This window comes from Primulina eburnea, chromosome 4, assembly GCF_022965805.1.
Source record: "Primulina eburnea isolate SZY01 chromosome 4, ASM2296580v1, whole genome shotgun sequence".
NCBI lineage: Eukaryota > Viridiplantae > Streptophyta > Magnoliopsida > Lamiales > Gesneriaceae > Primulina > Primulina eburnea.
The window spans coordinates 757,471-783,722 of NC_133104.1; the positions used below are offsets into that span (position 1 = coordinate 757,471).

The 26,252-nt window shown below is 37.4% G+C and overlaps 4 protein-coding genes and 1 long non-coding RNA gene across 11 annotated transcripts; 3 read left to right on the forward strand and 2 right to left on the reverse strand.

The window, feature by feature from the left end:
- Positions 1-178: 178 nt before the first annotated feature.
- On the reverse strand, positions 179-10,920 carry LOC140830426 (peptide chain release factor APG3, chloroplastic). 2 transcript variants are annotated; one of them, XM_073193707.1, is made up of 15 exons: positions 10,737-10,919; positions 10,527-10,583; positions 10,125-10,205; positions 9,913-9,970; positions 9,702-9,805; positions 9,529-9,580; positions 9,111-9,160; positions 8,865-8,930; positions 8,608-8,772; positions 8,219-8,291; positions 7,925-8,057; positions 7,661-7,718; positions 7,388-7,435; positions 621-704; positions 179-542 (listed from the first exon to the last, which is right to left on the reverse strand). In XM_073193707.1, exons 1-15 carry the CDS (start codon positions 10,866-10,868, stop codon positions 471-473), a joined length of 1,233 nt encoding a protein of 410 aa, XP_073049808.1. In that variant the 5' UTR covers positions 10,869-10,919; the 3' UTR covers positions 179-470. The 2 variants fall into 2 exon arrangements, with proteins under 2 accessions (XP_073049808.1, XP_073049809.1); XM_073193708.1 differs by lacking the exons at positions 179-542; positions 621-704 and adding an exon at positions 732-959 and having other exon boundaries at positions 7,312-7,435; positions 10,737-10,920.
- Positions 10,921-13,325: 2,405 nt separating this feature from the next.
- Positions 13,326-15,915, forward strand: LOC140830427 (autophagy-related protein 18a-like). Of its 2 annotated transcripts, none has more exons than XR_012117620.1 (4): positions 13,326-14,326; positions 14,750-14,957; positions 15,308-15,453; positions 15,678-15,915. XR_012117620.1 is itself a non-coding variant. In XM_073193709.1 (4 exons), the coding sequence occupies exons 1-4, from the start codon at positions 13,496-13,498 to the stop codon at positions 15,766-15,768; spliced, it is 1,257 nt and encodes a 418-aa protein (XP_073049810.1). In that variant the 5' UTR covers positions 13,335-13,495; the 3' UTR covers positions 15,769-15,915. The 2 variants fall into 2 exon arrangements, 1 of the variants encoding a protein (XP_073049810.1); XM_073193709.1 differs by having other exon boundaries at positions 13,335-14,326; positions 15,327-15,453.
- A 704-nt stretch (positions 15,916-16,619) lies between these two features.
- LOC140830428 (uncharacterized) lies at positions 16,620-17,183 on the reverse strand. Its single transcript, XR_012117621.1, has 2 exons — positions 16,864-17,183; positions 16,620-16,829 (listed from the first exon to the last, which is right to left on the reverse strand). It is a non-coding gene; the product is annotated as an uncharacterized lncRNA (long non-coding RNA).
- Positions 17,184-19,546: 2,363 nt separating this feature from the next.
- LOC140830430 (dephospho-CoA kinase-like) lies at positions 19,547-21,717 on the forward strand. 3 transcript variants are annotated; one of them, XM_073193714.1, is made up of 4 exons: positions 19,547-19,589; positions 19,911-20,090; positions 20,287-20,432; positions 21,195-21,717. In XM_073193714.1, exons 2-4 carry the CDS (start codon positions 19,983-19,985, stop codon positions 21,637-21,639), a joined length of 699 nt encoding a protein of 232 aa, XP_073049815.1. In that variant the 5' UTR covers positions 19,547-19,589; positions 19,911-19,982; the 3' UTR covers positions 21,640-21,717. The 3 variants fall into 3 exon arrangements, with proteins under 3 accessions (XP_073049815.1, XP_073049816.1, XP_073049814.1); XM_073193715.1 differs by having other exon boundaries at positions 19,548-19,663; XM_073193713.1 differs by having other exon boundaries at positions 19,548-19,663; positions 19,981-20,090.
- A 603-nt stretch (positions 21,718-22,320) lies between these two features.
- On the forward strand, positions 22,321-25,659 carry LOC140830429 (protein LOW PSII ACCUMULATION 1, chloroplastic). Of its 3 annotated transcripts, none has more exons than XR_012117622.1 (9): positions 22,321-22,669; positions 23,035-23,138; positions 23,427-23,562; positions 23,649-23,880; positions 24,003-24,160; positions 24,371-24,564; positions 24,747-24,847; positions 25,069-25,165; positions 25,325-25,659. XR_012117622.1 is itself a non-coding variant. In XM_073193711.1 (9 exons), exons 1-9 carry the CDS (start codon positions 22,400-22,402, stop codon positions 25,397-25,399), a joined length of 1,362 nt encoding a protein of 453 aa, XP_073049812.1. In that variant the 5' UTR covers positions 22,323-22,399; the 3' UTR covers positions 25,400-25,659. The 3 variants fall into 3 exon arrangements, 2 of the variants coding, with proteins under 2 accessions (XP_073049813.1, XP_073049812.1); XM_073193711.1 differs by having other exon boundaries at positions 22,323-22,669; positions 24,371-24,559; XM_073193712.1 differs by lacking the exons at positions 25,069-25,165; positions 25,325-25,659 and having other exon boundaries at positions 24,371-24,581; positions 24,747-24,820.
- The last annotated feature ends 593 nt before the right edge of the window (positions 25,660-26,252 follow it).

The following is a 26,252-nucleotide window of genomic DNA, read 5'->3' on the forward strand; positions in this document are numbered from 1 at the left end:
AAGATAAATAAAAAATACAAGGATTAAGATAATAAAATAGCAATGCTCGTATTCGTATTATTTGATCAATACGGTAGAAATTAGTCAGATGGAATATCGACATTTCTTTTTTACATGTGTATTATGAGAAGCCTTTTCACACTTTCATATTCCGAGATTCCTGCATAGATAGACTGAAATTGAACAGCAACTAATCTCATCGTAGAGGAATCATTGAGTACAAACAGTTTCTGAGGATATTAAGGCCAAATTCAGAATTACATTTTTCGGTTCGAGTCACACGGTGGTCGAATATGTTTTTAGTACTTGTACAAAGAATGGAAAGTTCTTGCCAAAAATCCGATTCTTGGGTATGCATTGTGTAGACCAAGGGGGCTTCTGGGTCGTATTGAGTCGAATGATGCGAGAACGTGAACGTGCAACAACCCGACCCCATTCAATAAGTACCTCGATGAGTTGCAAGTAAGGAATTAACCAGCCACTGCACCCACAGACTCCGCAAGCTCTTCGAGTAAGTCTTTCTGCTCCATATTCATACAAGACTGGGGGAACAAGAAGTAAGATTGCATAACGAGAAGAGAAGATGATATACGCCCAATTTAAAAGAAAAAAGCATATACCTGAATGGCTGTCTCAATGTCTCCATCAAGAAAGGATGTAAGCTCGAAATTCATTTTTAGCCGGTGATCTGTCACTCGATTGTCCTGCAGGGCACAGAAGTTACATGAATAATAAACTTCTGGAGACAAAACTATGCAAATTTAGAAGTCGAGTTACACTTATCAGATTTCTCCAAGATCTGCCGGTCGACTCCAATTTACAAAAGGGTCTTTCGATTATTTATCTTAATTTTGCTAACAAGAAAACCAGCTATAGAATTATCAGAATCAATTGAGGTGTAAAGCCTTTTGGTGGGAGGATGGTGATATCAAGGCATACCCATAACTATACTCAAAGTGCTAAAAGCAACAATGGAAAAGTAGAGAGAGAAATATTTTGAAAATGCTCTCCCGCCCAAACCACCGTTCGTCAGAAAATCTTCCCCGTCCCATAACCGAGTTCATATATCTATGAGAATCACCGATCGTCTACATCCTCTGTCTCCGGCGCTGACTAACGGCCGGCGACATCAACCGTAAATTCCCGGAAAAGGGAAAAAAAAAAAAAATAACCCTCTCGTTTGTCGTCGTTTTTCCTTCTCATTTCTGACCCTTCTTCATTTCTCTTTCCGATTTCCCTTGTTTCGTTATTACCGTACCTTTAACATTTCTCTTTTATTCCGACCTTTAACTTAGCCACTTGCTTCACATACCATCCTTCTTCGATCCGAGATGTTTTCACCAATGTTCAGAGATTATTTCAAATCTTGTTGTGAGACCAAAATTGAACAAAAACTGTTTCTATTAAGTATGGGTAGGAAGGGTAATTCGGTTTTAATGACTGAGAGAACTAGGAACGCAAGCTATGCATTGGAACTGGATTTCGAAAGTCTGCACTGGATTAAGGCGAAATTGTGGGATTACATTAACAAACCACAATCATGTCCGAAATTTAACAGACTCAGAGGTAGGGAAAACGTGGTTTCTATGCAGAAATATGCAAACGCTCGAGGAAACTATTTGGAAATATCAAAGATAGGAGGGAAAGGAAAGACTCAGCGCATTATAATACCAAGTGGAAGATTGAATGGCGGATGGCGATGGATGGCAACGCTTTTGTCCAAAATCATGACAAACAGAAGGGACAACAGTTCGAGACGTGTAGATTCCAGGTTACCCGCAGATCCAAACCAGCAGCGTGGGAACTCAAGGCTGATTGCTACTGATTTGGGACCTTCAGATGCTGTAAATCTGGAATCATTGACTGAGTGTAGGTCTAAAGACTGGAGCAAAGCCACCATCATTACAAAGGATTGTGTTAACATATCGTGGGAAATGGTAAGTAAGACTCTAGGGAAAGCTGTCCAAAGAAGTATTGAAGTGTTTCCATTCCAAGCCAACAAAGCAGTGTGGTGGCCGTACAATGAAGATGAAGCATCCTTCTATTTAAAACTGAGGAAGTGCTTTCTAGAAAATAAGGTTACATTGTCATTTGAAAAGTGGAGCCAGAGTAGCAATTGTGAAGAAGAAGTATTCGAATGTTGTGAAAGCTGGGTTCGATTAATGGGCATACCCTGGGACCTATGGTCCACAGACCTTTTCAGAAACATAGGAGAGCAATGTGGCGGTTTGTTGGGTATTAGTCAGGATACTTTGATGCTAAAAGACTTGTCAGCTGCAAAGATCAAGGTTGTAGGCATCGAAGGAGGGTTCATTAAGCGAATCATGAGGATCCAAACAAAAATGGGACCTTTGAACATTCACATAAGGGTGGATTCAGTCAACAAATCGGCGTATGAAAGGTATGAAAAGCGATCTTATGCACAAGTGTTGGTCAATAATGCTACAGATGTGGTAGGGTGGGGTAGAATGCAAGGATGCAAGGCAAACAAATCACAGGCAGAATCATATGAGGATAGACAATCAAGACAATTGGAGGGCACAAAATCTCATCGAGCAGCATCCCATGAAGGAGCTACATCAGATCCCCAGAAATTTCATTCGGAGAACAGGTGCAAGGGTAAAGAACTAGCTGAACTCAAAGTGCTGGATATGACTGAAAATTCAGAAGCTAGGAGATGCGTATCAGAACCATGTTTTCGAGGAAAGCAAATCAAGATTCTTAGAAGAATAAAGCCGAAGGAAGAGAGTGATTTCAAGAAAGGGACTATTGATTCTCACTGCTTTACAGATAAAGGCAAGGCAGATAATAAAGGATCAGAGGAGGAGTATTTCCCCAGAGAAAGGAAGTTTGACATAGTGTACTGCAGAAAACATAACAAACCAGACAAAAACACATTCGAATTCCAGAAGGGAGAAGCTTCCAAAATCTTTATTGAGAAGGCAGACAAAGACTTAATATATGGGAAGGTTGGACAATGGGAAGATGAATTCAATCAAGGATCGCAAGATGACTTGTCAGAAGAAGGAGGTGAATTCAGTGATGCGGATAGTCATATTTCAGATCACTCCGACAAGACGACAACGCAATCCCTCATTTTCGAAGACTTGGGCGAATTTTTTGATGAATCTCCGAGTAAGGTATGCAATCTACCAAATATTTCTCATTCTAACCAAGCTTTTTTCAATCAACTTCCCATTTCAGAAAAGGAGGGCGGGTTTGGGGGGGGGGGGGAGAGCATAGGGGGGGGGGGGGGATAATTTTGTCATCGAGTCAAAAGATGGGTACTATGGGAAATAACTTCGGGGGGTCGGGAGATGTCTGGACCGAGGTACAGAAGTGTGTGACCCAAGGGAGACAGGCAGGTAATGTACAAGATCACAATGAGTGTTTGAAACTGATGGGAATACAGAAGGTAGATTTATTTGAGACACAGAAGCAAGGTAGGAGATTGGAAGATGTTTGAAGTCAGGTGGAGCGAAAATTATAGGGATTCAGAAGTGATTTAATGAAAATTCTAACATGGAATATTAGGGGAAGTGGTTCAGCAACTCGTCGAGGATTAATTCGAGCAATTCTTGCTAAAGAAAAACCAGACTTAATTGTTTTGCAGGAAATAAAAAGAGAGGTAGTGGATAGGAGTTTTATTGCAAGTGTTTGGAAATCAAGGTTCGTCGAGTGGATTAATATGCCGGCAGTGGGAAGGTCGGGGGGTATTCTAATTATGTGGGATCCAAGATTAATTTCTGTTAAGGATAACTTACTTGGGGAATTCTCGGTCTCAGTTCATATTCAAAAAGATGAAAATACTGATTGGTGGTTCACTGCAGTCTATGGGCCGTGTCAACCAAGACTAAGATCGGATTTTTGGGATGAGATTGCAGGACTGCGGATAATTTGTGGAGATAGATGGTGCTTGGGGGGCGACTTCAATGTGGTAAGATCGCTGCGAGAGAAATTTAACAGCAGCTCACAAACAACGAGCATGAGCTGTTTTGATACTTTGATTCAGGAACTTGAGCTCTGTGATCCATCTTTGCTGAATGGTAAATTCACGTGGTCCAACTTAAGGAGAACACCCATTTGTTGTAGATTAGATCGCTTTTTGTTTACAGTGGGATGGACTCAATTGTACCCGATTTTCAGACAAACAATCCTGCCAAGAATTACATCCGACCATTTCCCTCTTGTGCTTGATATGACGATAAATAAGTGGGGACCAACACCGTTTCGGTTTGAGAATGTTTGGCTAAGAGAGAAAAATTTCAGAAACTTGACGAAAAAATGGTGGGATGAGAACAATTCACAAGGGTGGCAAGGATATAGATTCATGAGGAAGCTCAAGGCAGTTAAGGGTGAAATTAAGAAATGGAACGAGGAGGAGTTCGGTAGGGTGGACATGAAATCAGCAGATTTGTTGAATACCATCAGCAGAATTGATTCTTTGGAAGCAGAAAGGAGGGTTACAGAAGATTTAGCTGATGAGAGGAAGGAGGCAAAAAGGATGATAGAGGAATTATCAAAGCGATCAAACCAAATCAATTACCAAAAAGGTAAGCTTAAATGGCTAAAAGAAGGGGATCAAAACACGAGATTTTTTCACTCACTATTGAACCGACACAAGAGCAAGTCAACCATTGATAGATTGGAAAGGAATGACGGAGGCATTACAACTTCTGGGGACGAGATTGTTTCAGAAATATTAGAATTTTTTAAGGGACTGTATGGCGTGCCGAATGCCAGTGGTTGGGGAATTGAAGGAGTGGGTTGGTACCCAATTGAAGAGGACATGAGTAGACAGTTAGAGATTAATTTCACGGAGCAAGAGATAAAGAAGGCGGTATTCATGTGCGATGGAGGGAAGAGTCCGGGGGCTGATGGTTTTACAATGCAATTTTTCCAAGAATGCTGGGAGGTAATCAAACTAGATCTTGTGGAGGTTTTCAAAGAATTCTTTCAGAACGGGATCATAAACAGGGCAACTAATGAGACATACATTTGCTTAGTTAGAAAGAAAGTGGATTCGTACAGAGTACGGGATTTCAGACCGATCAGTCTAGTGACAAGTTTGTACAAAATAATTGCAAAGGTACTAACAGAGAGATTGAAAAATGTGATATCGGAGACGGTCTCAAAATCACAAAATGCTTTCGTGGCAGGACGACAAATTCTGGACTGTAGTCTAATTGCAAATGAGCTTATTGAAGAAGGGAGGAGAAGGAAAAAAAAGGGCTGGGTCATGAAGATAGACTTTGAGAAAGCTTATGACAGTGTCAGTTGGGAGTTCTTGGACTTCGTTTTGATGAAAAAGGGCTTCGGGATGAGATGGCGATCATGGATGCGAGGGTGTGTGTCCAATGTATCATATTCTGTGATGGTTAATGGGAGGCCGAGGGGAAAGATTAAGGCCTTCAAAGGTCTTCGCCAAGGAGACCCATTATCCCCTTTCTTGTTCGTGTTGGTGGTAGATGTGTTAGCAAGATTGATAGACAAGGCAAAGGATATGGAACTCATAAAAGGAATAGAGGTAGGAAGAGACAGGACCTCGATATCGCATATCCAATTCGCGGACGACACACTTCTCTTTGGTCAGGAAGAGGACGACATAATATTCTTGGTACAAATTGTGAATTCATTTTGTGATATGTCAGGATTAAGAATTAACTGGGAGAAGAGTGCATTGCTGGGACTTATTCGAGGAGAGGCAGAGGTAGAAAGATTGGCTACGCAATTGGGCTGTGGTACAGAAAGTTGGCCTATCCAATATTTGGGAGTACCATTGGGTGGCAACCCGCTAAAGGCTTCGTTTTGGGGGAACGTGCTGGCTAAAATGTCGAAGAAACTGGCTACTTGGAAGAAAGCATTCCTGTCTAGAGGTGGAAGACTTACATTGATTTTGTCCGTATTGAATTCCATTCCGACGTATCATTTGTCTCTATTTCGGGTCCCCAAGAGTATAGCGAATTCGATGGACAAGATATTAAGAGATTTCTTATGGGATGGGGCGGATGATGACAGACATTTTCATTTGGTAGCTTGGGAGCATGTTTGCAAGCCGAAGGAAAAAGGTGGTTTGGGAATTGGCAACATTCAGAATAGAAACAAAGCCTTGTTAGGGAAGTGGTGGTGGAGATTTTTCCAAGAGGAGGACTCTTTATGGAAGCAGATTATTGTTAGTAAATATGGGGTACAAGAGGATGGGTGGGCAGCAGGGTTGGCAAGATGCGTAACGTTTAGATGCCCGTGGAAGTTTATTTCCCGTACGTACCCTATCTTTAAAGATAGTGTCTCCATTCAAGTGAGAGGAGGGAATAGGGTTAGATTTTGGGAGGATCGGTGGAGGGGGGAACTTCCTTTCAAAGTTCGATTCCCAGCTTTGTTTCAGCTTTCAACTCTCCACAATATGCCGATTTCTTTCTTTGTTCACTTTGATTCGGAGTCAGGTTCTCAATCTTGGGACTTAAACTTTCGGCGGGGAGTGAGAGATGGAGAGCTCCAGCAGCTGTCTGAGTTATTAGGAGTCCTAGATTTAGTGAAGATAGAAGAGGGGGTAGATGATTTTATTCTGTGGGGTGGGGATCCCTCGGGTATGTTCTCTGTTAGTTCATTCTACGAGTCTCTTTTACCGAATCGTTCTCAACCACCTTCTCTAACCTTCCATGCTATTTGGAAAGTCCCTGTCCCCACCAAGATCCAAGTTTTTTCATGGATTTGTACTCTTGGAAAGCTCCCTACCTCGGAGATGATTCAAAAAAGATGCCTCGGTGTTGCCTTGTCTCCAAATTGGTGTGTGCTGTGCAGGAATGCGATCGAGACTCAGGATCATATGCTTATACATTGCCCTTTTTCAATATCATTATGGGAGAGAGCATTGCAAGAACTTCGGCTACTTTGGGTTATACCTAAAGCGGCCATCGATTTGTATGCATTAGATTTGGGTTGCCTAACAGGTAGCAGAGGAAGAAAATTTTGGCAGATTGTTGTCCACTGCATCTGTTGGACAATATGGTTAGAAAGAAACAGAAGGATTTTTGAAGACAGAGAAAGAAATGTCGACTTCTGTTGGGATACAATCAAGACTACAATCGCATTGTGGATCGGAAATGACAGAGATTTTGAGAATGTCACAGCTTCGGATCTTACTCGACATTGGGAATTTGTGTATCACTAGATTTCTCAGGAAGAAGTACTTTCAATAGGGTGACATAAATTCACTAGTGGACTCCTAGTCCACCTATGTAAAACGCGATGTAATCATTTTATCTATAATAAAATTTGGTCTCTTATCAAAAAAAAACTATACTCAAAAACCAGATTCAGGACAATCATTCCTATTTTTTATAAGTTTAGAATCAATTAACCTCAAGACATCAAACACTACAAGTACCTTGTAGTTGTAGGTTCTGATCTTTTCTGAACGAGCACCAGTACCCACCTGTCATAGTGTAAATATTTTGAGCGCAGTTTAGGTTTGTAGATGAAACTCGACACAAGTTGTTGCACTGACATAATTTGAGAAATTCTTGCATCAACTACAAGAATGTGCGTGGGGAATCTGGTATGGTTTGGTTAAGTTAGCAATACACGCTACTTTTTTAAGCAACTGGCCAATTACAAGACAAACTGCATGGAGCAGATTATGAGAGAGAACACAATCGACCTGCGATTTTCGCTGGTCCCGTAGCCTCTCTTGTTGTTCTCTTACTTTGATCTCATACCTGAGAACATATTACCAGCTAAAGTCAGTGTCAACTGCTCGTGAAACACACAATCAATCTGGCACGCGGTACACATATGATGACAAGAATAGAGAGTAATCCCCGAATCCATCAAATGACAGCACTGATGTTAAATGATATCTTATTTGTTCATCTAGAAACATCAACGTCATCAATTATGGATGATAGTGCACAATATTCCTCACAATTTGGCTCGCAACAACTGGAGAGCGCGATTCTTGTTCTTTAGCTGAGTTCTTTCTTCTGTGCAAAATATTCTTATGCCTGTTGGTTTGTGGAATAGGTCAACAGCTGTTTCCACCTTGTTGACATTTTGCCCTGCATTAGGAACTCATACATGAGAAAAAGAAGAGGAAAAGGGACAATTTTGTTTTAAAGGTGAAGCGGGGTAAGTTGTAGAGCATACACAACTATTATTATTACTAAAAAGTTTATACACAAAGATTAAATTCAACAAGCACATATTGAGTGTACTATACCTCCAGCGCCACCAGACCTCGCCGTTGTAAGCTCAATATCCTTTGGATCGATTTCCACATCCACTTCATCAGCCTAAAACCAGATGTAGGATGAAAATTAAATCAATGTTGAATAAATTCACTGATCCAAGTTGAAATAAATAAATATGAAAGAGAATTAGGCGTAGGAAAATATCTACCCATAACAAGTCAGTCAACGTTCTATGCACAAGGGTATACAGCATTACATCAGATAGCACATCTAGGAACTATACTCGGTAATTGCAGAAACATTAGAACCCTAATATTTGAGGAAATGGGTACCATGCAATGCAAGAACGTAGAAAAACAAAATGGACTAACCACATTAGAAAAAAATAATGGACAAACCACATTAAGAAAGGAGTTACCTCTGGCATGATAGCAACAGTTGCAGTAGATGTGTGAACACGACCTTGGGCTTCTGTTCGGGGAACACGCTGAACTCGATGTACACCAGATTCGTATTTTAGTTTGCTATAAACACGTGTTCCTTTTATCTCCATTACACATGTCTTAAATCCTCCTTTTTCAGCCTTGAGAGAGAAGAACAATAAGCTGTATGTGATAGAGCATCTGCATGCATGCATGTCTTAAATCTTAAGCATAGTGGTAATATTCTTCTTACCTCTGAGGTTGAGACAAGGGCCGACTTCCATGAACTACGTTCACAATACCTCTGAAACATTCGTACCTATAAGATGTTGAATAGAAAATTATATTTAATTTTTACATATTGACAAAGGATTCATTTTATTTTGTAAAATATATATAACATTTATTCATAGGACTATACAAGAAAACAAAATTGAAGTCTGTTCCGGTGAAAAAAATATATCTATCTCAAAGGACAGGACAAAAAACATCTACCTACAAGATCACCAGCCCAAAGTCCAGCTTCATCCCCACCAGTACCAGCCCTCACTGCAAATTAAATATTTTAAGCACGTGAGTAATAGCAGTAAAGATGTTCCAGCGTCACAAGACTCACAACAAACTTCTCTCGATTAAACCTCAGCACAGGGTAACATAGCTCTTTTCTATGTTTCTATAAGCACTACAGGTTTTCCCTCCCCAAATCTTTATCATATCAATTAAAGATTAAATCAGTCACCCCAACAGGTTTTTGTTCGCCGCTTCAAACTTCAACTTCATCTTTTCCACTGGATCGACAAGGTGAGAAAATAAAGACGTGAGGTGACAGCATTAATCATTAATTGATATGATATCATGATGCTCCCCTAATATCCACTTGCAAATCTAGATCTCAATACATTGTTATCAAAACAAACCTTCAAGCATTATATTTCTTGCATCAAGAGGATCCGTTGGAAGGAGCAAGACCTATTTTCATATAATAAAAGAGAAGAACTTTAGAGGAGGGGAGATTAAAAATGGATGCCCATCGAATTGCACAAGAAAATATTCACAAATTGTTAACTAGTTTTCAATGAAATTCACAAACCTTTAGCCTTTCCTCAAGATCCATAATCTGTTTATTCAATGTCTCAATTTCAGAAGAAATCATTTCGACCATATCTTCATCACTCGCCATTTCTTTTGCCAAAGCTGAAAGAAAAAGACACTGAATATATACATAGCCACACATGGGAGAAAATAGAGCACTTTCTGATTTATCGCATGCATTACTTGAAATAAGACACAAGAAAAATGACCTTTGGTTTCTTCTAATTGCTTCTCACAGTCCTTATATCTCCTAAATGTTGACACGACCTAGAAGTTCGAAGAGTTAATCACAATTCACAAGGTGTTAACAAAAAATTATAACATACAAGGGTGCGGGACAAAGTTCTCTCACAAAATAGCTCATTTAACTTTGAATGAACAGTTTTTTTTAAAAAAGAAAATAACTTTGAATGATTAATACCTCGTCAAGCTCTGCCAAAGACTGAGCTAACTTCTTATATTCACTTGGATTTGAAGTTACATCTGGATCAGCCAGTTTAACCTACAATCGATAAGTGAGAATATAAATGAATTCAGTAATATTCTCAAAGTCACTAGTAGGGAAAAGCACATTTAAGACCAGTGAGGGAGACATAATCATCACAACAAAGGGTTTATGCTAAAACGTAAAAATTTCCGATCAATGTTAACCATCCATTGCAAAATTATTCGATCGAACTATTCTTCATAAATAATTCAATCAAGTAGCCAAAGATGATAATATTCAGAAACTATTCATACATCGGCTGCACCGAAATTTCCTAGCATCCCAACACGACAGGAAAAATTCAAATAATGTACTATAGCACAATATCTAGCATACCGATAAATCTTTCCACGTTTTCTCAGCTGACTCCAGTTTCGTAATTAAATACGGTTCCTGCAGTTTACATCATAAACAATCTGAGGTGCGCAACTATAAACAAAGAAAAATCCAATAAAACAGCATCCTTCGTCGCCAAATCTGTTTATGTTTCCCCTTAACTACCGCTTAATCAAACACCTAGTAAAATACTCAATAATCAGTACGAACCGCCATGCAGATAAATCTTCTGTGATTCCGGTGGCGCAGCGGAGACTGAATGAAAAGCGAACGACATATCACGGGGAACTTCGCGGCGGAGTAGCAAAATCGAGGTGGGAGGCTAGCCGTGAGGCTGTTCATTGCGTCCTACTGTTCTTTGCGGAGAGGGGCTGATTGGTTTAGATAAAATCGTAATACATGGATGTCGTTGTTTCCATTTTAACTAAAATCGCATCGAGCATATGCGATTTGTAGAATACGTTATTATCGTATTAAATCATGTACTATTTTATTATGTAACTAAATGGATGATAATTGGAAAAATTATTTAAAAATATATAATAGTAATATTATTATTACAGGAAAACAAAACTATCGAGGAAACCAAAATTGGATCTATTTCAATTAATCACACCTGGCAAGAAGAATTATTTTGTTTTAGTTTGGTCAATGTCGTACAAATCAATTATATAAAATGGTAAATGAATTTGAGAATTTTTTATACAATATTCAGGTTTGCGAGTTTTTTAAGATGGAAAAGTGAACTTAAAAAAAAAAAGGAAAAGTGGAATTTGGAATTAAAAATTTTAATTCTTAATTTTATTTTTAAGCATGATATTTTTATTTGAGAAATATATAATTATGGTCATGAGATAATATTCAATATTGAATAAACTGTAAAAATATGGACTCAAATATAGATTAATTAAATCTCTAAAAATTTAGAAATTTATTTATCAAATCAAAATATCAAAATGAACTAAATTAAACAGCTAACTCATCTCACATATTATGACGAAGGTGAGTTTTCATGGATTTAAGTAGTTCGATCAATGTAGAAAGACAATAAAATATCTGAGCAGGTGCAAGAATTGCTCAAGCCAGACACATTCCAGAAGTCTAGTTCCTACTTAGCTCTCATAGTCTAGAAAACCACTGGCAGATGAAGAATGTGCGTTCAGGGACTTGAATAAGGTTTACCTCAAAGATTTTTATCCCTTGCTTCATATCGATCAGTTGGTGGACTTTAGCTCGGGGTATGAATTTCTTTGTTTCATGTATGCTTATCAGGGACACCACCAAATTCCTATGGCCCGAGAAGATCGAGACAAGGTCAACTTCATCATCTCGAGCGGTACATTATGTTATACAGTTATGCCGTTTGGACTGAGAAATACAAGGGACCACTTATCAGCGGTTGATGGATATTATATTTGAGAAGCAAGCCGGGAGAGAATATTGAGGTATACATGGATGATATTCTTTTTAAATATATAAAAAAATCTTGTTTCATATCATATCTCAAGGAGACATTTTCGATTCTTAAAGAATACGAGGTGAAATTAAAAATAGTCAAGTGTCCTTTTGGGGTTGAAGTGGCAAATGTCTTGGGTTCATGGTGATCGAGAGGGGGATTTGAGGTCAACATGGATAAATTAAGAGCTATCACATAAATGACTTCCCCTAAATATGATAAGGAAGTGCAGAAGATTACATGAAGGATCGTTGCTCTATGTCGATTCATTTCTAGATCGTCACGTCACAATTATCTCTTCTAAGTATTAAGAAAGACCTAGGAGTTAGGATGGATGATAAGTCCGAACAAGCCGTCCAAGGTCTGAAAAATCATCTGGCCGGGCTACCCATCATAGTGAAGCCCAAGCCAAGAGAAAAGTTATGGGTTTACCTGTCTGCGACCTAGCATCCTGTCAACTCAGTCCTTATTCAAGAATTATGTATGATCAAAAGTCTGTCTATTATGTCAGTCATACCCTAAAAAGAATTGAGTTGAGATATACTGAGCTCGAGAAGCTAGCCCTGCCCTAGTAATCACCGCAAGAAAGTTAAGACCCTAATTTTTGTCTCATCCTATTATTGTCCTCACCAACAGTCCACTTGGAAGAAGAATGAACAAAATTGATATTTCTGGGAAAATGGTAAAATGGACGGTAGAGCTAGGAGAGTATGGCCGAAGATTGCATCAAAGCTCAAGCCCCGTTAGACTTCCTAACCGAGATGACTCGTCTCAGATAGGAAAAAGTATGTAGGATATTTGTGGATGATGCCTCAAGCAAGGAAGACATTGCTGCATGAGTTGTTCTAATATCTCCGAGTGGAGACAAGATTAAGGTTGTAATGAAATATCCGAGGGCTATACAAGAATTGTAGAAAAACTTTAATGACCGGAGCGTGGAGCAAGATTCTAATAGAAGAACATACAAATGCCGATAGTTTGGTGTGTAGAATACTCCGACGATCAAGTCAATCAAATATATGTGATAAATTGTCCACCAAACTCATCCAATTTATCCAAATATATTATATATTTTTTAATATGGTTTCGAAATTTACCCGACAATGTTTAAGCATAAGCAAATATGTTCACATTATTATTTTGTTTTATTTGACATTAAAATATCGTGATTGTCAAAAGATTAAATAAAATATTTTCAAATGTCAGTGCATTGTCACATAAAAACAAAATTCAAGTTGTTAACATTCAGATTTCGAACATAAGAATGAAAAATCAAGATTCTTTTTCTGTTTTTTTCCCTCGATAATCAAAGAAAAATATCGAACATATCAAGAAAGTGACAGTCTTTTGGCATTAGTTTGAATACAAATATGTTAATCTTTTTTATACTCTTCTCCACTCACCCAAAGGACAAATCTACGTTCACGATATCTGAATTCTAAATTCTCCTGTTCAATCCACTCCTTTTACTCTCTCATAAATCCAATTCTATCCCTTATTCTTTTCTTTCTCCATGGCTACCATCTCCAGCTTCCCCCCTCACCCGGACCCGGACCCGAATCCCATACTCCATCCATACCTTCATCAGCAGCAGCAGCCATGGCCTCAACCCGCCCTGCCCGATGATGATTACTCCGAGAATGTCCATTCTTCGAGTGCCAATTCCGCCACGCCAAACCCCAATCCTAATCCTACCGCGATCGATTTCTCGGCGAAGCTTCTGCACATGTCCTTCAATCAGGATTACGGGTGCTTCGCCACTGGCACTGATGGAGGCTTTAGAATCTACAACTGTGACCCCTTCCGAGAGATCTTCCGCCGTGATTTCGACTGCAACAGTGGCATTGGCGCTGTGGAGATGCTCTTCCGCTGCAATATCCTCGCGTTAGTTGGTGGCGGCGATGCGCCGCAGTATCCGGTGAACAAGGTCATGATTTGGGACGATCATCAGAGCCGGTGCATCGGGGAGCTTTCGTTTAGGTCTGAGGTTCGTGGGGTTCGATTACGAAGGGATAGAATTGTGGTTGTTCTTGAGCACAAGATATTTATATATAATTTTGCGGATTTGAAACTATTGCATCAGATTGAAACGATCGCGAACTCGAAGGGTTTGTGTGCGGTGTCGCAGGTAGCTGGGTCGTTTGTATTGGTTTGTCCGGGGTTGCAGAAGGGACAGGTTAGGGTGGAGCATTATGCATCGAAGAGGACCAAGTTTATTCTTGCTCATGATTCGAGGATCGCATGCTTTACATTGTCTCAGGATGGTAATTTCCTTGCCACGGCAAGCAGTAAAGGAACCCTGGTTCGAATTTTCAATACTCATGATGGTTCTTTATTGCAGGAGGTAACTTATTTGTCTTAATTTTTTGTATTTTTATCTGTTATTGTTGAATGCTCCAGCTTTGAGTTTTTAGTTCGGCTTTTCTAACTGGTGAATGTGTTGATTGTTGCTGTATTTTTCTAAGACGCGTGATTGTAAGTGAATTGTTCTTTTATCCATGTATCAGTTAAGTGAAGTTTCACCTAATATATTTATCTTCTGTTACTGATAGTCTACTCACCACTGCCATATTTTTAACTGTCGTTACCGTTTATATTTCCAGTTTTTGATATATTTGAGCTTGGTTTAGGGTCAAATGAAATTTAACGCTGACAAATTGCGTGTTTTGTTTCTGCATTTGTATGTTTTTTGATTTATCTCAGTGGTGAATGTGAAAGCACAAATGAGTGATTCTATATGGAACAAAAGCTGACGAATATGATGCAGGTACGGAGGGGTGCAGACAGAGCGGAAATTTATAGCCTGGCATTCTCACCCACTTCCCAGTGGCTGGCTGTCTCAAGTGATAAGGATACTGTTCATGTTTTTAGCCTGAAGGTTAACCTAGGAAATGTTGGAAGTGATAGGTCTGATAGTCCTCCTGATTCAATTACTGCTGTTAACACTTCTATGTCGTCTCTCTCTTTCATCAAAGGTATATATGTTATGTTTAAATGTGGAACAAATATTTTTCTCCTTTGTATTGATATTAGAAGTTTATGACCTCGTTTTGGTCCCTATAATCAAGTTGAATTGGTGAAATCTTTGATTTTGTTTGGTGTATTCTAGCATTTATACTTTGTCCATGGATCATGGATGCATTTTTGGTTCCACGGATTATCTACTTAGGTTTGCATTTGGTTTGTTATTTGTGGGTGTTAGCCCATGGTAATAATGTTTTCATGCACCTCATTCATTCCCAAGAGTTGATGTAATTGGCATCCAAGAGTTAGTAGTGAATGCTTACAGCCATTTGTTCTCGTTTACCTTTGGGCCCACCGTAAGTGAGGCGTTCATTTGGCAGGAGTGCTCCCCAAGTACTTCAGCTCCGAATGGTCAGTGGCTCAATTTCACTTGCCTGAAGGATCTCAACATATTGCTGCATTTGGTCACCAAAAGAATACGGTCGTAATTCTTGGCTTGGATGGAAGGTTTCTTCAAAATTCTATATACAAGATTGCCATGATTAGGAAGATCAACTTTGTGCTATTTTTAATGTCATGGTTCTCTAGTCAAGGATGGACAAGCGGGACAAACATGCCGGCCTCGGGATCCATCCCATTGTTTCGCGTTTATACTGTCATGTGGTGCAGTTTTACTCTTTTTTATTATTGTCTTTCACAAAATTATTAATTTGTATGTGAATTTTATGCAGTTTTTACCGATGCAAGTTCGACCCAGCAACCGGTGGAGAAATGGCACAGTTGGAGTATCATAATTTCCTCAAGCCTGAAGAAGCCTTCTAGCGTATGTTCTGTGTTTATTGGCGTAATTACTATGTTCCTCTACTCATCTTGGCTTTCTGCCTCGTGATGTTGTAAATATCTGTATGTATGTAACTAACTGTTTGAAACTGACCAATTAAATGTGGAAAAAAAGGAAAAATCTATTCCTGTGATTCTTGTTTGCATGAAAATCTTTCGTAGTGATTTCGAATAGTAAAAAGAATTTACTAAAAGTTTGTGTGTATGTGCGTCCATTGGTATATGTGGAACAATATATATGTATAGATTTTGTTTTCCAAAAAAAGAAAAAAAAACTTGCACGTGCATGTATATGGTGTAATTCAAATTTTAGATGCTAGTTGTGCATTCAAAGTTTCTAGTAAAACCGAACAAAGTTGGAGGGATTTCAATTACTAGCCAAAAAAAATTGAGTTACTGCTCAGTGTTGTTGAAGATGTTACTACTCTTCCACTTTCTGAAGCCATCTGATCGCCATCCGCCGAAGTCGTCACCTCTATTCCTGCTGCCAAACCTATCTAGATTCTAGTCAGTCTCCTTGACCAGGAAACCTATAAGATTGTCATCAACTGTCTCCCGAATCGCTTACTGCTGCTCCTTCATCAGGAAAGGGAAAGGAAATTTTAATTTAGCACTCCCACCAACCAAGAAGAGAGTAGACCCAGTAAAAGAATATTTCAGTTTTTGCTCAGATCAGTTGAACAAATACACCGTCACTAAGACTAATCGGAAAAACTTCTCTTCTGCCTAGCTCATCAAGAAAATCAACATTGTGGCATTAATAGAACATTATGTCTTGGAAATTTGTCGAACCAACATCTCTGATGCCTTTCTTCTCAGGAAAGATTAGTTAAAATGCCCAACTGTAATGCAGAAAAAGATGTCTCCAGTCTTGGCCTCCCGAACTGAGCAAATATGATGCAAATGCTCCCAAGTTCCTACCTCCAGAACCGATCCCACTGTTATCGAAATGTTACATCAAAGGCTATAGGCTCCCCAACTGAAGTTGGATTCCATCTCACCCCTACGAATTCCAGCTCCTGCTCAGTCACCATCGTCGATCTCTATCAGAGTATCCTCACCGATCCAGCTAGCCACCCTCTAATTCTCAGGTTGATCCTAAGCCTATGGAAGTGGAAACATTCTTTACCATTACGGAAGCATTATATCCATCTTTTGATTCATAGCCCAAGAAATTCCAGCTCCCATTTCGCAAGTCTAACCCGAGATGGTCCTTCTCAACAAATGACAGAACATGTTGTCAACTATTTTTTCCAGTCAACGAAAGATGAACATTCTTTGTTTATTGTATATCGATTGCTCCTTTGTATTATTATTATTATCATCATCTCGTATGAAGATTGCAAGGAGAATATAATTTGTATACAATTGCTCACTCTAACGAATGGTAATCTTTAATGCCTAAAATTAGAGATGTGAACGAACAAAACCGTTTGTGAGCTATTCGAAGTTCGATTCGATAAAAGCTCGTTTAATGAGGCTCGTTAAGATAAATAAACCAAACTCAAGCTTTACAGTATTCGGCTCGTTAGCTCGTGAACATGTTCGTTGGTAAGTTCATGAGTAATCTTTTAGATGAAAAAATAATAGTTTTGATATTTGATTTATTGATTTTGCATATTATTTATGATATATATATATATATATATATATATATATATATATATATATATATAGAAAAATCTATTAAATTTATTTATTATAATAAATTTACAAATTTTAATAAGAATAATATTTTTTTCTTTAAATATATAATTTTCATATTTATTAAGCTTGTTTAGGCTCGATAACGGCTTGAATAAGCTCGTGAGCCATGCAAGTATTCGTTAAATAAAGCTCGAGCTCGGCTCGATTATAAACAAAGCAAGCTCAAACATTCAAGAGTTCGGTTCGACTCGACTCGATTACATTCCTACCTAAAACTGTTTTAGGCCATTTTAATGATTTTCCAAATTTATCTTTATTATTTATAAACAAGATTAAAAGTCACATACATATATTTGTAAATTTACTCAACTCTAAAAATGTTTAAATTAATTACTGCTTTCATCCACTTTCGATCATATTTGAAAAATTGACCAACACTATTGATTTGGGATCGGAATTAGATCCTATTGTGGTGTTTGACATAAAATGTGATTTAAGAATGAGTGGGTCTCATGTGAGACCGTCTCACGGATCTTAATCTGTGAGACGGGTCAATCCTACCCATATTCACAATAAAAAGTAATACTCTTAGCATAAAAAGTAATACTTTTTCATGGATGACCCAAATAAGAGATCCGTCTCACACATATGACCCGTGAGACCGTCTCACACAAGTTTTTGCCTTTTAAGAATTGGATGTGACAGTTAAAAATAATATCATTTTACATAAAAAAAAATTATACATCACTTATTTTTAAATATCTTGCATCAATAACATTTTATAAATATTCATATATATATATATATATATATATATTTATTTATAATATTATAAAAGTAAAAACAATTTTTAAAAATTAAAAAAAAATCATATTGCTACTAAATATTTTTTTAAGAATTGAAAAAAAAAAAACTCATTATGGAAGTTTGATAATTTTTTTTTGATAAATTAATATTTTAACATTAAAAATAACTGAGGTTTTTAGTAATTGTAGGATTTTATAGTATAAAATATTTTATTTGATTTTTACATAAACTTATCAAAATATTCTATATATATATATATATATATATATATATATATATATATATATATATATATATATATATATATACACACACTAATAAAATGTGTTAATTATAATACATAATTTTAGGAATATCATATTTTATTAAGTTTTAAAAATAATATAAAATTTATATAAGTTAGAAATATAAAATTAATATTAAAATTTCGGTGATGATTTCATTTTTGGTTCATTCCAAACACACTGTTAACAAATTTGCAGTTTTTTTAACAACAAATAAAATTTTAAAAGATGAACTGCCACCATTTTAAAATCTCAAAAATTGTAAAATATTTCTGTCTTGGTAAAGAGAAAAGACGACACAAAATATAAATACTGCTTTGAAACTTCATCCACGGCTAGGGATATAAATGAACCAAATCGTTTGCGAGCTATTCGAAGCTCGACTCGATAAAAAGCTCGTTTGAGTTTGTTTGTTAATCATATCAAACCAAGCCCAAGCTCGATTTTGAACTCGAAAATTTAATCAAACCAAGCTCAAGTCTAAAGATATTCGGCTCGTGAGCTAGCAAACATGTTTGATAATAGGCTCGCGAGTTCGAGCTCGAGCTCGGCTCGTAAACATGATTTTAGAATGTTCAATAATATACTGATTTATGTTTTTTTAGCTCTTATTTGTGTCGTTTTGGTTATTTATGAATGAATTTACATTTTTATGTCTGATTTAAAATTAGTTTATAGATATTTTTAATTTTTAACAAGCTCGATTCAAACTCAAACTCGAGCTTAATTCTATGCTTATCGAGATCGAAACGAGACGAGCTCAAGTCAGGCTTGTTAAACATGCTAAACGAGCTATTAATGAATCAAGCTCGAGCCTGACTTGATTAACATACTAAAAGAGCTTTTAACGAGCCGAGTTCGAGCTTTTCTCGAGCCCAGTAATTTCAATACAAACTAAGCTCGAGCCTGATAATAGAAGCTCGAATCGAGCTCGAGCTCGAGCCTCAAACAGTCTTAAACAAACCAAGCTCAAACCTCGTACTGTTTGGTTTGGTTTGATTTGAATCGTTTACGTCCCTGTCCACGCCGATATGTGTCCCATGTGCTGGGAAACCTTCCTCTACTGTCGGTATTTCTTGGTTCCTATTTGCACCCAGTGTTCAGTTCTTGGATTAGCTTCTGTTAATTTATGCTGGGTGGTTTGGATTTTTGCTGGATTCATCATCTTCCTATATTGTTCACTTTACCCATTTTTTAGCAAATTTTTCGTGCTTGGAGTTTAGAAGATGGTTTTTTTTTTTACATCAGTGTTCAAGGAACCTTTTTCCTTGATTTCGTTGTTTCTTTTTCTTTTTATTTGATTTCTCTTTTGTGGACTGAACTGATTTTATACACTTGTTTAGGTTTCGTTCTGTTTGATCATAATTCTTGAAATTGATCTCACAGGTTTCTAGTTCTTCTCCAACGTGAGATTGAAGGTTTAGTGGGCATTCAGTTTCTCCGGTAATACGTACAGGCATGAGGATAGTGGGGTTGACGGGAGGAATCGGTTCGGGAAAGAGCACAGTCTCCAATCTTTTCAAAGCTCACGGTATCCCAATCGTCGATGCTGACGTAGTTGCTCGCGTATGTTTATGCCCTAATTTTCTTGAAGTTTACTGAATTTTTTAGCTCAAATTGTTTAATGTTCATGAAATTTGACTATCTTGGCTACCTCATCGTATTCATGTTAATCTTTCTTGATACCTCTTTTCAGACTCCCTAGTATAGACCATTTCCATTCATTTGATATGAACATGTTTTAATTTCTTTTATATTTTAGAATGTATTGAAAAAAGGCACGGGTGGCTGGAGAAAAGTGGTGGCAGCATTTGGGGACGAGATTTTACTGCCTGATGGAGAGGTGGATCGCCCAAAGCTTGGACAAATTGTATTCAACAACCCTGATATGCGACAACTTCTTAATAGGTATTGTTTATGATACCAAAAATGATATGCTTAGGATGTGATGGCGAAATCAATAGTTAAATTTTATATTTAAGGGTTTGTTGTACTTGAAATTTCTCGCTACCCGTTCTCCCCATTGGTCAGCTCTTGATATGGATGAGTATATGATGAGGAAAATTGGGATATTTTATGACTGAAAAACACATTTCAGCCAGCTTTTTACTGAATAGTGTGTTTTAGAGAGGCAGCTAATTGTAGTATAATGTCGTTTACACTGTTGAACATAAGTGGGAGTATGAAAAAAATGCAGAAGTTGGAAGACACTCAAAGCAAGCAAAATGGTCAGGGCTTCTTGTAAATGTTGTCCCATTTGGTGAAAAATAATCGTGCTATCTTGGATCAATTGTCAATTTTTATGCTACTCGTGTCGATATTCAATTGTCAAGTTTTTTTTTTCAAAACCATTTGGTGGAAATGCTCATGCTCGTAGATTACTCATTATATTGATTATTGAATGCTTCTCATTGTGTTGATTGAGTATATTCAATTGTCCGTTATTTCTGAAAACTATTATTGGTGCCTCTAAAAATCACTCCTCAGTAACTATTTCTTTTTTACCCTTAAATGGAATCAGTATCTCGGTCTACCTGAACATCACCAAGCTAATTGGATATCACCGTTCCCTAATTATTTCAACCAACTCGTATGGAAGCTGCTTGTCCTTTCCTGCATGTTTTGTGCTGTGATGTGAAACTTCAATTGATGTTCTGAATTCTTGAACAGGTTACTGGCACCTCACATTTCATATGGGATTTTTCTGGATGTGTTCAAGCTATGGTTGAGGGGTTGCAAGATTATCGTTCTCGATGTGCCTCTCTTGTTTGAAGCAAAGATGGACAAGTGGACTAACCCCATTATTGTGGTTTGGGTTGATTCCGAGACTCAGCTTCGACGACTTGTGGGAAGAGATGGGACAACAGTCGAGGAGGCAAGCAGTAGGATTGGTTCTCAGATGTCTCTAGATTTGAAAAAGACCAAGGCAGATATCGTGATCGACAACACAAAAAGTTTAGAGCAACTGAATGACAATATCAGGGAAGTGTTGGTGCAGGTGAAGAAACCTTTAACATGGACTGAATTTGGGCTTTCTAGAGATGGAGCTATTGTGGCTTTTGTTTCTTTTCTTTTTGGTGTCATCATATGTAGAAAAGCATTTAAGGCCTATTAATGTTTGGAATTCTGTCAAATAAAATACAAAGAGAAAAAAAAGTAATCTCAAAATGGATATTGACCGATTCAAGAGACACGATACGCTTAAAGGTAGCAGCTATATTACAAGCGTGGTCTAATTACGCTACTGGGCGGGATGTAGCAAACCTACATGTTTAATCTTGTTATTATTGTTTCTGTAATATTTTAGTTGATTGATTCTGATAAGCTCGTCTTTCTGTCACATGATACAAAAACTCCGAGATATTCTGCGACTCTAGACAAGCTCCCTCGTCGTTTTCTATACCAAGTTACTTCGTCTTATTACAGAACGATGTTGTATAATTATAGAGATGATTAATCATTAAAATTATCTTCTAGTTGGCTCTACCAGAAAATGGAATCATTTAACTGAATAATCTCCCCCTTAAGATGCTGAAAGTGGCGGAATGGTATAGTTTTGAGTTTGTTCTTGGTTCAATCCATTGGTTCTTAAAATTTATGCATTTTGCACAATCTCATTCCGACATTGAGTCAGGTAATATTAAAACATCCTCGATTTCATCACATTTTGTTATTAATTAGTCATATTTTTCCTGATTTAACCACAACTCATAGCAGAGTGAAGTGAGTTATGATGAATAAAATGGAATAAATCGTTGTTTATTTAAATAAAGAAGTAATAACATAGAATTAAAAGAAAGTAGGAAAACAAGTGGCGAAGACTGAATGGTAACCGATAGTTGGATAAGACTGTTGTTCTTCACTATGATTTGTCAATGGCCGCAGCAGCTCTCGCACCACCCTACCACAACCGCCAACTGTCCTACTTCCTGCCGCCGGATTCCATCGTTACCGTAATATCTGGAGCATGGTTTCTAACCCGGAAAACACCATTCTCCTCTTCCATTTGGACCTCTTCAAAACATACGAGAACATCTCCCGCCACACTGACCCATTGCTCTCCCTCTCCTACTTCACAGGAATCGAGTGTGCCCACAGCTGAATCTTGTGTCAACTTGGGTCTCTCTCTTTTCGCCAAAGGACGGGTAATTTGAAATCCAACACCAATTATGACGAAAAAATATGATCAATTTAGGTCCAATGCATTTGTGCAGCAAATTATTCTGTGTCTATGTTGTGTAGAATTGAAGATGGTCGCTTTTTCTACAGTGTTTTTGCTTTCTCGTGAAAGTAGATATAGCCGTTTTAAGTTAAAATAATATCTTTAATTTCAATGTTTTAATGCATTTTCTTGTTGATTTTCTGGGATTCCTGGGCTTTCGTTTTGAATATGAGAAGCTATAAACTTTTTGAATATGAGAAGCTGTAAACTTAAACGTCAGTCTTCAATAAGTATCTGAAGTTTGGTGAAGCTTTCTGTATTAGCATTCTTATGTGTTGTTTTTTCCAGGTTAAAGATGCTCTCACACAGTTTGATACTGCTCTCACTTTGAATCCGAACCCCAAGGAAGCTCAAGCTGCCCTGTACAATAAAGCCTGCTGCCATGCTTACAGGTAATTCGAGAATTTGTTCCACTCTTGTATGCAATCTCGAGTAAGTTATGCATTTGCGGCACTGTAAGCATTAGGGGCGTATAGGAAAGATTGTCGAAGAACATCCTGGTTGTCCATAAGGACTGAGATGACTACATTATTTAACCAAGTGATGTCTCCTATTATATCCTTGGAAGTCTATTCTTGTATGCATTAAGTCGTTCTTTATTTATAAGAATTCAACAAGTTACTGTCTATAAGCTATGATATGCGTCTACTAAATCTTATGTTGTTTAATGTTTGAGTAAGGGGGGAAGGAAAGAAAGCTGCCGATTGTTTGCGAACTGCATTGAGAAACTACAACCTAAAGTTTGGCAACATACTTAATGATCCTGATTTGGCATCTTTTCGAGCATTGTCTGAATTCAAGGAATTGCAAGAAGAGGTTTGCCTCCCAAATACGTCAGCAAATTTTCCCCCTTTTTGACCTATCTCTTATCCTTATTTTTTTTGTCTAAATTTTGTTTACAGGCTAGACTAGGTGGAGAAGATATAGGCTATGGATTCCGGAGGGATCTTAAACTCATAAGTGAGGTCCAAGCACCGTTTCGTGGGGTTCGCAGATTTTTCTATGTGGCATTTACGGCAGCTGCTGGAGTTTCATTGTTATTCACCATACCTAGGCTATTCCGTGCAATTCAAGGTGGTGATGGTGCTCCTGACCTCTGGGAAACCTCGGGAAATGCAGCAATCAATATTGGTGGTAAGCAATGTTATTTTTCTATAACTTGAGTGAATTTAATGAGATTTAGTTAGTTATATTAACAAATGGACGAAGACTTGTTTCAGAGTTGTCAACTAAGTTCTCATATCAGTATGGTACAGGCATTGTTGTTCTTGTGGCTTTATTTTTGTGGGACAACAAGAAAGAGGAGGAACAGATCGCACAAATTACAAGAGATGAAACTCTATCAAGGCTGCCTTTGTGCCTTTCAACAAACAGGGTCGTGGAACTTGTGCAGCTACGAGACACAGCAAGGCCCGTCAGTGACACTTCTTCTCTTACTCTTTATATATAGTTCTTGAGTTGCACTCCTCTTGCAGATAATCATCAACAATGTATTTTATTTTTTAGGCAACACTATGGTTCATAACCATCGTTTAGTTAAGTTTTATAATTCTTAAGAACAGAGCTTCTTAATGTTTCCCTTCTCTGATCTTATCATGATATTATAGTTGCCCACAAACTGTAGATTATTTTGGCTGGGAATAAAGAGACTGTTGCTTTGGCATTGAAGAAGGCTGAAAGGTTTCGAACTGAGCTTCTGAGTCGAGGGGTTATTCTGGTTCCTGTCATATGGGGTGAAGGGAAAGAACCCAAAATTGCAAAGAAAGGCTTTGGTCTTTCTCCTAAGGCAGCTGCATCTCTTCCATCTATTGGGGTGAGGTGAACGAAATCCTCCTGTATGATTTTTGCAAGCCATGGCTAGAAGTTCATAAAATTATCTTTGATTTGTGTAACTTGAGCATATCTTGTAGAACAAAACTTATAAGTTGCTCGGCTTGTCGTATATTTCGCAATAAATCACTCTTTCAGATTGTTGATATAATCTGCTGTTTTCTTGGCAGGAAGAATTTGATAAACGAACCCAATCTGTAGTAGCAAAATCAACACTCAAAGCTGAGGTTCGGTTCAAGGCAGAGGTGGTATCACCTGTTGAATGGGAGAGGTTGATAGACGACATTTACCTTAAATTCGTTTTCTTAATGCCTGATTTTTATACGCACATTATTTTATGGGTGTGTGTGGCATATGCTTTTTTGGGTTTTCATAGGAGACTAATGCTATTCCACCCTAAGTTGTCACCAGGATATGAACCATTCATTTTCCATAGTCTCTGTAAAAGTTAAAGATTTCATGTCAGTTTACCTCTGATTTTTTCATTACCAGGTGGATCAAGGATCAACAGAAATCTGAAGGCACAACTCCTGGTGAAGATGTTTACATAGTTCTTCGTCTAGATGGACGTGTTCGAAAATCTGGACGGGTTAGAGTTCATCTGTTGCTTTTAATTTTGAAAAGAAAAAAATGAATGATTTCACAGTCTCATAATTTTCTTTTTTGCTGTTAATTATGCAAACATTAAGCTAACGTTGCCATCTTGATACAAGATTACATGCATCTCCTCTTATTATTCTGTCTGCAGGGGATGCCTGATTGGCAAGAAATTGTAAAGGAGTTGCCACCAATGGAAGCATTTTTGAGCAAGATTGAAAGATGATCGAGTGAGAGTATTGAACTCATTTCGCTGAATTGAAAAAAATGAATGATATCTTTCACTTGTTAGAATATTTACGTACGTTTATTTCTACTTTTCATCATTTGTTATTCCTCTTCTTCTTCCTTACTTCCATCTTTCTTTAGCTTTTTTTCTTGGTTACGTGATCTTAATTATGTAAATAGAAACTCCTTCGACGAGTGTATACAATCTTTTAGACTAAAGTGTGAATCCTATGCTACATTTTGTCTGAGATTTCATAATATCAATTATTTAAAGATTTCGTAAAAATGAGTTATTCCATCTGCCATAGCCAGCCACAATCTACCATCAAATAGATCATGATCGTCCATTTGAGGGGTTTGAAAAATCTCAAACAAACACAAACTATTTTAGATCGCGGGTTATTGAGCCAACCCACCAAAATTGAAGAAAGAAAAAAACTACAACAACCATATATTATCCATTACATTTACCCAAAATAATTAACAATAAATATCACGAGCTTGAAATTAAGAGTGCATAAAATTTAATAAAACTTAAAAAAATAGATAAATAATATAAAGTTTTTCAAAATTTATTCATTACATCATCTTCTTCTCTATTTTATTAGTGTAATTGTTTACAACTTAATTTATAATGTAATGGTATATATACTCTTAATAGACTATATTACAACTTACGTAAAATATTATTTTTTTTAGAAAAATTAAAAATAAATCATATTTCTCTGTTCTATAATATAATATAATAATTTTTTATTAATTTTTTCTGTGAAACACAAATAGGAAAAAAAAATAGATTTTGACCCAATATGAAAATGGAGTTTGTATTGGTCATGGAAGCAAGTAGCCAC

Excerpts from the sequence above, each read along its gene's own strand:
- LOC140830426 (XM_073193707.1), bottom strand. The coding sequence starts at position 10,868 with ATGAACAGCCTCACGGCTAGCCTCCCACCTCGATTTTGCTACTCCGCC. Across the intron at positions 8,773-8,864 it reads CCCTTGTCTCAACCTCAGAG|GCTGAAAAAGGAGGATTTAA; the intron begins GTAAGAAGAATA and ends TTCTCTCTCAAG. Across the intron at positions 7,436-7,660 it reads GGGACCAGCGAAAATCGCAG|GTGGGTACTGGTGCTCGTTC; the intron begins GTCGATTGTGTT and ends ACACTATGACAG.
- LOC140830429 (XM_073193711.1), top strand. The coding sequence starts at position 22,400 with ATGGCCGCAGCAGCTCTCGCACCACCCTACCACAACCGCCAACTGTCC. Across the intron at positions 23,139-23,426 it reads GCCTGCTGCCATGCTTACAG|GGGGGAAGGAAAGAAAGCTG; the intron begins GTAATTCGAGAA and ends TGTTTGAGTAAG. Across the intron at positions 23,881-24,002 it reads TGCAGCAATCAATATTGGTG|GCATTGTTGTTCTTGTGGCT; the intron begins GTAAGCAATGTT and ends AGTATGGTACAG.
- LOC140830427 (XM_073193709.1), top strand. The coding sequence starts at position 13,496 with ATGGCTACCATCTCCAGCTTCCCCCCTCACCCGGACCCGGACCCGAAT. Across the intron at positions 14,327-14,749 it reads ATGGTTCTTTATTGCAGGAG|GTACGGAGGGGTGCAGACAG; the intron begins GTAACTTATTTG and ends AATATGATGCAG. Across the intron at positions 14,958-15,326 it reads GTCTCTCTCTTTCATCAAAG|GAGTGCTCCCCAAGTACTTC; the intron begins GTATATATGTTA and ends TTCATTTGGCAG.
- LOC140830430 (XM_073193713.1), top strand. Across the intron at positions 20,091-20,286 it reads ATGCTGACGTAGTTGCTCGC|AATGTATTGAAAAAAGGCAC; the intron begins GTATGTTTATGC and ends TTTATATTTTAG. Across the intron at positions 20,433-21,194 it reads ATGCGACAACTTCTTAATAG|GTTACTGGCACCTCACATTT; the intron begins GTATTGTTTATG and ends ATTCTTGAACAG.